This window comes from Astatotilapia calliptera, chromosome 3 (genome assembly GCF_964374335.1).
Source record: "Astatotilapia calliptera chromosome 3, fAstCal68.1, whole genome shotgun sequence".
Lineage (NCBI taxonomy): Eukaryota > Metazoa > Chordata > Actinopteri > Cichliformes > Cichlidae > Astatotilapia > Astatotilapia calliptera.
In genome coordinates this window covers 40070529-40080470 of record NC_137424.1, presented here as the reverse complement: position 1 = coordinate 40080470, position 9942 = coordinate 40070529, and the positions used below count along the sequence as shown (strand labels likewise).

The window sequence follows — 9942 nt, the reverse complement described above, 5'->3', positions numbered from 1 at the left end:
TTTCTCTTTGTACATGTTGCCGTTGGGATTAATTTTTAGAAAACATAACATCTCCTTTCACTGTTATGCCGATGATATCCAGATTTATTTACCTTTGAAATCCGATGTGACTGCTTCTTTGCAACCTCTGTTCAACTGTTTGCATGAAGTAAAAATTTGGTTATCACATAATTTTCTTACATTGAACGAGAATAAGACCGAAATCATAGTCTTTGGTAGTCACACTCCGCTAGACCAGTTAGCTGACGCCCTAGGCCCTCTCGCTAGCCATCTTTCGTCCACTGTAAGAAACCTCGGAGTGTTCCTGGATGGCTCTTTTAAACTCGAGAAACAGGTGTCCACTGTGGTAAAAAACAGCTTTTACCAGTTGCGTCAGATTTCTAAAGCAAAGCCGTTCCTTCCTTTAAAAGATCTTGAAAAGCTTATCCACGCATTTATTACATCCAGATTGGACTACTGTAACTCCCTCTACTCGGGCCTCCAACACTCCTCTCTTTGCCGGCTCCAGTTAATTCAAAATGCAGCTGCGCGTCTTTTAACAGGTACGAGAATTCATGAACACATAACTCCAATTTTAGCCAAATTACATTGGCTCCCTGTTAAATATCGTATAGATTTTAAAATTCTTTTGTTCACTTTTAATATTTTGAATAATTTAGCGCCCAGTTATCTTTCTGATTTACTCCATTCATACAATCCCAACAGGGCACTTAGATCATCCAACCATAGGCTCCTAGCACAACCTAGGACTCGAATGAAGTCGAGAGGCGACCGGGCCTTTGCATCCGTGGCACCCAGACTCTGGAATAACCTCCCCGTTCATATTCGCACTGCCGAGTCTATCCAGTCTTTTAAATTACGTCTTAAAACTTATTTTTTTACTTTGGCCTTTGATTCTGTCTAGTTGGCTGTTTTAGCTTGTTGCGTTGTTACCTATTGTTTGTTGTCCTCTTCTATTGTTTGTTTTAACTGTCTCATGTTTTTATTGACTGTGAAGCACTATGGTCAACACTGTTGTTTTAATATGTGCTATATAAATAAATTTTGATTTGATTTGATTTGATTTGAAATGTAGCACAAAGTGCTTTACATGGTTAAAAGCACCTCACCCCGCCCTCCAACTCACTCCCCACACTCTCATTAACATAAACGGGTGAGTGGGCGTTAAGGTGTCTGGGAAGGGATCTCAAAACGCCCACTCACATCCTGAGCCATCTGATCTCAGGAATTCGCATGATAAGGTGGGGCCAGGTTTCACAATGAACTCACCCGAAACTCTGGCTGATTGGGACCCACACCCAGTTTCACACCTTGGCTCAGGCGATTAGAGGATCATCAGGGGTCCTTTTGTCCCTCTGTGGGGGGTCACTCCCACTGGGTTTATATCTGGGACTCTCCACCATTTGACCTTAGAACTGAAGAAGCTTCTCGGATGAGAGGTGAAACGTCTTCAAGCAACTTAAAGAAGTCCAGACGCTTTTCTTTCCAAGCTCCTTTGACTACGATGACCTGGATGACTGAGAACCTTCACAGACAAATATAAAATAAAATCAATAAATATTAGGTAAAACCTAATTTAATAATATAAATAGAATAACAGGATAAATAAGCATAAAATAAATAAACATTAGGTGAAAGCTAAATTAAAAAGGTGGGTCTTGAGCCTGTTCTTAAAAACATGTACGTTCTCTGCGGCCCTGAGCTCCTCCGGCAGGCTGGAGGACCATACCACTGAAAAGCTGCCTCTCCGTGAGTATGTGTCCTGACTTTATGAACAATCAAAAGGCCAGTACCAGAGGACCTCAGGGCCCGTACGGTTCATATGGTAAAAGCAGATCTGAGAGATAAGAAGGCCCAAGACCATTAAGACATTTAAAAACCAATAAAAGAACTTTAAAATCGATCCTGAAACACACGGGGAGCCAGTGCAGCGATTCTAAAACCAGTGTAATGTGGGCCCGCCCTCTGGTCTTCGTCAGCACACGAGCTGCAGAGTTTTGTAAAAGTTGTAAAGGTGAATTATTATTTTTGGGGAGACCAGAGAGCAGGGCATTGCAGTAATCAATGCGACTGGTAATAAAAGCATGCATCAGCATCTCCGTGTTGGCCCGAGAGAGAATAGGGCGGACTCTGGCTATATTTTTTTAGATGATAAAATCCAATTTTGGTTACATGTTTAATATGTGGGATAAAACCAAGCTCAGAGTCAAAAATAACACCCAGGTTTTTCACTTGTAGCGAAGGACATAGTGAAAATGCCTCTAATTTAGACAAGAGTTTCTCTCTCTGAGCCTCAGGACCGACGATTAAAACTTCAGTTTTGTCCTGGTTAAGCTGTAAAAAGTTTTCTACCATCCAAGATCTTATATCTAAAATACAGTTAAAAAGGGCATCCATTGGTCTGGTGTCATCAGGAGACACAGAGATGTACAGCTGCGTGTCATCAGCGTAACTGTGGAAGTTCACTCCATGCCTCCTGATGACACCACCGAGAGGCAACATATACAAATTAAAAAGTACAGGGCCTAGAACCGACCCTTGAGGCACACCACATGTCATTTTATGGATCTTAGAGGAGCATGTATCCATACTCACCATAAAAGATCTGTCAGAGAGATAGGAAGTGAACCAGTTGTGTACAGCACCAGAGAGGCCCACCATGTGTTTCAGTCTGTTTAAAAGAATAGCGTGGTCTACTGTATCAAAGGCTGCGCTTAGATCCAGTAGCACCAGGACTGAGAGCTTTTGGGCGTCCCAGTTACATCTAAGATCATTTAAAACCTTTAGGAGAGCAGTCTCTGTGCTGTAGTTCACCCTAAATCCAGACTGGAATATCTCCAGGATCTGTCTATCATTGAGAAAATCAGTAATCTGAGTAAAAACAAGTTTTTCTAAGACTTTACTTAAAAATGGTAAGTTGGATACAGGTCTGTAGTTATTAAAATCATTACAATCCAAATTGCTCTTCTTCAGAAGGGGCCTCACCACCGCCGTTTTAAAGGCAGCAGGGAAGACACCCAACTGAAGAGAGCAATTCATCATGTATAAAAGCTCAGCCTCAAAAAATCCATAAAGTGTTTTAAAGAGTGAAGAAGGGATTGGATCTAAAAGACATGTGGTGGGTCTCACTGTGGAGAAAACTTTCTGAAGGTTCTCAGCATTAACCAGGACAAAGCTGTCCAGTGTCTCCTCAGGTACAATCGAGCCCTCAGATGTGTTTAAAATCATATCGCGATTAGATAAAATATCAGATCTGATGGCGCTGATTTTTCCCCTGAAGTGGTCTGCAAACTGCTCACAGAGCGAGTCTGTGGGGGTTCTTTTGGAGCTGTTAAAATCAGGGTTAAATAAATGATCTATGGTGGAAAAGAGGACCTTGGGATTATTTTTGTTATTACTGATTATTTTGGTGAAGTATGAATTTCTTGAGTTCCTTAATGTATTATTGTACATTTTAAGTTGCTCGCAAAATATTTGATGGTTGATTGCATTTTTATTTTTCCTCCATCTCCTTTCTGCTGCCCTGCAATTTCTTTTGAGTTTTTTGACTTCTTCGTTTCTCCAGGGTGATGCATGTTTTACGTTAATCTTTTTGGTGGTGAGTGGAGCAACGGAGTCAAGGCTTTTCTTCAGTTTGCTGTTAAAATAACTAAAAATCAAATCGCAGGGTGCAGGTAAAATCACAGGGGGGCATTTGACTAAAACCCTGGTAAAATTTGCAGCCACTTCAGAGGTTAGATAGCGCCTCCTCACAGTTCGCACCGAGGTCTTCCGCTGAATAAAACCGGTGATGTTAAAAAACACACAGTAGTGGTCAGAGACAGCCAAGTCAACAACAGAGGACACGCTGGTGGACAGCCCATGGGTGATGACCAGGTCCAGAGTGTGTCCTCTGTTGTGAGTCGGCTGCGTGACGTGCTGGGTAAAATCCAAACAGTGAAGAATGTTTAAGAATTCTTTTGCTGCAGGGTCAGATGGATTATCTATGTGCAGGTTAAAATCACCGGTTAAAATTATCATATTATAGTTTGAATGTATGTTTGTTAAAAATTCTGAGAATTCCTTGATAAAAGCAGCGCTGTCTTTAGGTGGTCTATAAATTGTGACAGATAAAACTGGAGGGCTGCTGAAAACAATAGTGTGGAATTCGAAAGTGGTAAATTGGTCAAATAAAATGTGTTTGGTGGTGAGTGTGTTGTTGGTTAAAGATGCAGTCCCACCACCTCTCTTACCACTTCTAATAGAAAAAGAGAAATTAAAATTTGGTGGGGAGGCCTCAGTGAGAACAACTGGTGCATCTGAGCCCAGCCATGTTTCAGTTAAAAATAAACAGTCACATTTATTATCTAAAATTAAATCATTAATAATAAAAGACTTGTTCAACAGAGAGTGGACATTTAAAAGTGCCATACTGATCGAGACCGGTGGACAGTAGAGTTCAATGGATGTTGACATTTTTGAAGGGGCCGGAGGTTATTAATGTTTTTGGAGTTACTGGATTTAATAATAATTCTGTCGCTCTCTGTTTGTGATTATGACGGGTTTTGTGTTGACTGTGGGAGAGAGAGGTCTGAGTCCAGAGTTTTGTGTATTACTGTTAAAAGTGGAGCAAATATAGGAGCTGGGACCAGGGGGACATCAGTCAGTAACTGACATCAGTCAGTAACTGACATCAGTCAGTTATGACATGGTCTGATTTTCTCACCCAATAAAGGAATATTTAATATATCAGTCTACTCTTCATTCTATCAGAAACAGTTTTCACAGCTCGTACATTTTCTTTTTACACATATATGTAAGCATTGAGCCAAATGTAATGTAATGCCAACATATTAAACGAACAATATTTGTCTCTTATGTATAATACATCTGTATATACACTGTCAAAGGTACTTGTCTTTGAGTGAAGATTTTAGGTGATAGGAAATATAAATAACTGCAACTTGAATCTTTGACCCAGAGTTCAAGCTGCTGTAATATATCCTGTAATATATATACAGGTCCTTCTCAAAAAATTAGCATATTGTGATAAAGTTTATTATTTTCTGTAATGTACTGATAAACAGTAGACTTTCATATATTTTAGATTCATTACACACAACTGAAGTAGCTCAAGCCTTTCATTGTTTTAATATTGATGATTTTGGCATACAGCTCATGAAAACCCAAAATTCCTATCTCAAAAAATTAGCATATCATGAAAAGGTTCTCTAAACGAGCTATTAACCTAATCATCTGAATCAACGAATTAACTCTAAACACCTGCAAAAGATTCCTGAGGCTTTTAAAAACTCCCAGCCTGGTTCATTACTCAAAACCGCAATCATGGGTAAGACTGCCGACCTGACTGCTGTCCAGAAGGCCATCATTGACACCCTCAAGCAAGAGGGAGACACAGAAAGAAATTTCTGAACAAATAGGCTGTTCCCAGAGTGCTGTATCAAGGCACCTCAGTGGGAAGTCTGTGGGAAGGAAAAAGTGTGGCAGAAAACGCTGCACAACGAGAAGAGGTGACCGGACACTGAGGAAGATTGTGGACAAGGACCGATTCCAGACCTTGGGGGACCTGCAGAAGCAGTGGACTGAGTCTGGAGTAGAAACATCCAGAGCCACCGTGTACAGGCGTGTGCAGGAAATGGACTACAGGTGCCGCATTCCCCAGGTCAAGCCACTTTTGAACCAGAAACAGCGGCAGAAGTGCCTGACCTGGGCTACAGAGAAGCAGCACTGGACTGTTTCTCAGTGGTCCAAAGTACTTTAGCCCGGGTCATTTTTTCAGAACCCTGGGGTCTTTTGGAGTGTAATTTGTTTCATAGTTAGATGCCTGACTGACAACTGTATAAAACAAAAACTGCATATGTGATATATATTTTTTCCTATATGAAGTCATTCTTTTTTTGAACAAAACTCAAAATAGAGCCTATTAATCTTTCAGTCATTTCTACCCTCACTTGATTTCCTTTCGCTGCTCAGCTCTCACACAGTGGCTCAGCTATGCTCCAATCCATCCATATTGTGGCCAATCACATGCGAGGATATGGGATAATATCATTATGTGAAAAACAGAGAACGTGAGAGACGCGAAAGTCAAGTGGAGCGTGCGGCTGTCCTCTCAGTGAGTGAGACAGTAGACAGCGGTGAGGAGGGCTGTGCGAAAGCAAAAACACATAAATATGCCTGACACCCGTAAACGAAGCAGCATCTGGCTGCAGTTTAAAGACTTTTTTGTCTCGGCCTAGGTCTCATCTCGACTTGGTCTTGGTCTTGTCTTGGTCACGGTTGACTACAAGTCATAGGAAAATAATAATAGAAAATAGAATAGAATAGAAAAATAAATAAACAACGTTCCCATACTGTGCTTGGAGTAAATGGGTTGCGCTAAGTATATCAAACCACTAGATGTCGCTGTGGAGCCGAGTCTGAAGCACAAAGCCAACAGAAATTTACTGCACAGTGCAGTCTATTATCTGAAGACTGAAACATTCACGTCCTGCTTCTGCTGAACTAGAAACTAACTTTTAGATTTTGCCAGGATTCCTCATTAGACAAAGAGTTAAAACGTAGACATTTACTTATTTATTAATCTGTCAGCACCCTGTTCAGATCATGTATTGCCTGCCTCTTCATGCAGGCATTAAACCCCTGAAAATGACAGGCTTTACTTGATCTATGTAGGGACACATTCAACACACTCATTGCGTTACTTTACGCCTGGCACTCCACCTTCTTCCTCATACGCTCTGAGTGGAAACTTTAACATCATTGAGAATAAACAAGACAGTATAGAGACCGTGTGAGACAAGCGTCAAAGTAAAGACTGAAATAGGAATATCAACAAAGTGCTTTATTAAAACTGTAAAACAAAAAAGGTTTCTCCTCCCACTCAATCAGTGTTATGGTGCTGTGGGTCTTTGCATTCACCAAGCTCAAAAGTGATTGTTCCTGCTTCTCTGTTTGGAGGCTGACGCAGAACAAGCTCAACCAAATCCTCAGAGTCGCAGAATGACAGGTTATAATGCACGTGACCTAACAGAGAATTGTTCCACAGGTACAGAAAACTCTGCAGCTCAGTCAGAGGGGTGAAGTTAAAATACCATCTGTGGAGAGAAAACAGGCCTCCTGATGTCACTCGGCCACCTTAACAACACACCAAAACAATCTAAGTCAGGGCAGGGGTATCAAACACACGGCTCACCATAGCGTATGAATAAAACTGCCTGGATTGCAACATAAAACAACTCTTCATGCGAGCGTTGTGCACCTTTCAACCGTGATCTGTAAATATATGTGTAGTGACACTGGGCTTAATGAATGTGGGAGAAGAAATCTGTGGAAATTGCACTTTTTCTTCTCCTTAAGACATCTCAGACTGCTCATCGTCTGCTGTCTGAATGGATCGCTCATTAAATGATGAAAACAATTTAACAAGAAAAATACTTCCCTGCTGTTTGCTTCAATTTTAGGGGCAAGACTTGCGCCTGAAGACCGGCTGTGGCCCAGGTGAGCACTTTTGTTGTGGTTGTGATGTGGTGCTTGTGCGTCTTTACACTTGCACTTTAATGTTTGTCTGAAAGTAATGCACTCTGAGTAATTTATTCTCTCTGTCAACAGCTGACTATTATTTTTTATATCAGCTGTGTCCTAACAAAGACCTCACAGTTTTCAGTCTTGCTGTTGTAATGTGCATAGACTTTAGTGTGTGCTTCCGATTTTATGTTTGGGAAATTAGATAAATGGTTACCTAACAAACATAAACATCAATCTTCCCAAACACATGTTTTCTATTCAAAAAAGAAGGAAAATGTAGTATTGTGTATAGTATACTTGTAGCTAAGATGGGGAAAGAACATGGAGTTATTCTTTCATCATGTGATCTAACATCTATTTACTTCTACTTATCAAGTTCAGTGGGGTAGGACGGCTCTCCAGGGTGGGATTGATCCTGGACAGGATGCCTGTCCACTGCAGGGCAAACACAAAGAGACAGACCTAGTTAAAACTGCCAAGCAACTTAACCTTCACACCTCTTTGTGCTGTGGGAGGAAGCTATGGCGAACATTCAAACTCCACATAGGAGGCCCCCGTGAGTTTGAACGCGGACTTTCTTTTTGTGAGGCAGCAGTGCTAACCACTGCACCACCATGCTGCCCTGACGCATTAAATCTAATATCCTTTGTGAATTGCTATAACACCTCTAAAACTTCAAGGTTTAATAATACCACCAACTGAACTAACCCACAGTTGTTTGGCCCACAGCCACCATTTCCAAAAAAGTGCTTAGTCTAAACCAGAGAAAGACTTTTGCCACTGCAGATACGCGTTTTTATGAGCTGACACTTTATCAGCATATGTGATACACGTTTATAACACTTCTAAATGCGTTACTAAAACAAACTGACCCCAAAGAAATCTTTGAAAAAATATTGTGAAAAACGTGTTCTACTTTATCCAAAAGGTCCTTCCTTTCAACGCTGAAAACAGAAATTAGGTCAAAATACATATATGTATTTAAAAAAGGTGTTTCGTTGGTCTGATATAGAGAGTAGATCAAGCTAAACTCTGGCTCAACTTACTTCAAACTAGTGTGGCAACTTTCCTTCAACTACTTTCATCTGATATTCAGGTGTTTTTTTTTAAAAAAGTACAACATATAAACACTACGCTGATAGGAAGTAACATGCAACTGTAAGAATGTATAAAATGTCAGTTGCGTGCTCTCATGAGCTTATTTCACGCACACAGGAAGTTATGCTCGGGTCTCTACAGTCTCCTTTTGTGCACAGTTAAAAGAAAGAGGAAGTTTTGTGTCACCAGCTGAGTGCGTTCACATGCTGCACACCGCGACACTCAGCCGGCGCGCAGAGAGGACTTGTTTTTTGGCTATGGATGTCTACCAGGAGGCTGTGCAATATCTGGAGTCACAGAACATACCAGGTGAGAGTAGATTTAACCTGAATGTTGCAGCCGTTTTCTTGTTTTGTTTGCTGGGAAAAACAATTTAAAAAAAGCTCTGCTATTAATACTTTTTCAAAGACAGAAAGACAAAAACAGAAGTAGATGTGAGAGATTGTGAGCTCTTCTCCCTCTGACTGAACAGTGTCTGCTGCAGTGGCAGAAGAAGCTGATGTCTTGGAAGAGGACGTTTTCCCAGAGGAGGCAGTGTCCTGTTTTCTCTCCCCGCTGAACACTGAGAGCGTGGACTTCCCTGACACCCCTGTGAGTTCACGACTCCAGTGTTTTGTATCACTGCACACTCTTTGTACCTTCTTGAGTTTGTCTTCTAGACTGCATTTAGTTTTGCAATACTTGTATTTTCATGATGAAAATGGAGAAGGATCAATGGCCTAGTGGGAAGTACGTATAAAAACCTTTCAGCACTATAATTCTCACATTTTATACGTGAGTAAATTTGAAAGCAACCAACACAGAACAGAAAGTAGACGGAGTGAAGCAGAGCCAAGTTTTCAAGTTTTGCTACATAGAGCTTTCTGGCTATTATGTTGGTTAAAAACACACAACTGCAGGTAGCACCCAGAAAGACAAACAAGGAGAAATCTAACTTTGTGTTTCAAAATCTAGAACAAAGGTACCTTAAAGAGTTTTAGTGTGGTTCCCATGTTTATCTGACTTATGTGGGGCAGTTACATCTCAGGAAGCTCTCGCGTCATATACACAAAAACATAAAACAAATTAAAAACATTGTACAAACCTGTGAAACTCCAACAACCCGTCTGAGATTCATGAGAAAAGGGCTGCAGCTCAATTTGCTCTTCATCGCTTGCTTTAGCGACGGGACTCCTTTAACAGGAACGTCCAACGTTCCGATTCACCCTGTAAGTCCTGCGGTGATGATAACTGTGGCCTCTTTTTCAGAGGTTGGCATCACAAATTTTGTAAAAACTCTTTGACAATAACCTTGAGTCTGAGGGGGCGCTGTGATGT

At 41.0% G+C, this 9942-nt stretch overlaps 1 protein-coding gene across 2 annotated transcripts in view; it reads left to right on the top strand.

The window, feature by feature from the left end:
- The first annotated feature begins 8768 nt into the window (after positions 1–8768).
- LOC113018726 (active breakpoint cluster region-related protein) overlaps positions 8769–9942 on the top strand; it is a 21307-nt gene continuing 20133 nt past the window's right edge. Inside the window, exons 1-2 of one of the 2 annotated variants that reach the window (XR_013902243.1) lie at positions 8769–8934; positions 9098–9216. Coding sequence is in view for 1 of the 2 variants with exons in the window: in XM_026162053.2 (XP_026017838.1) it covers positions 8829–8934; positions 9098–9216 (225 nt within the window). In the remaining variant the exon portion in view is untranslated. The remainder of the gene's footprint in view (positions 8935–9097; positions 9217–9942) is intronic. The other variant, XM_026162053.2, reaches the window with a different exon arrangement.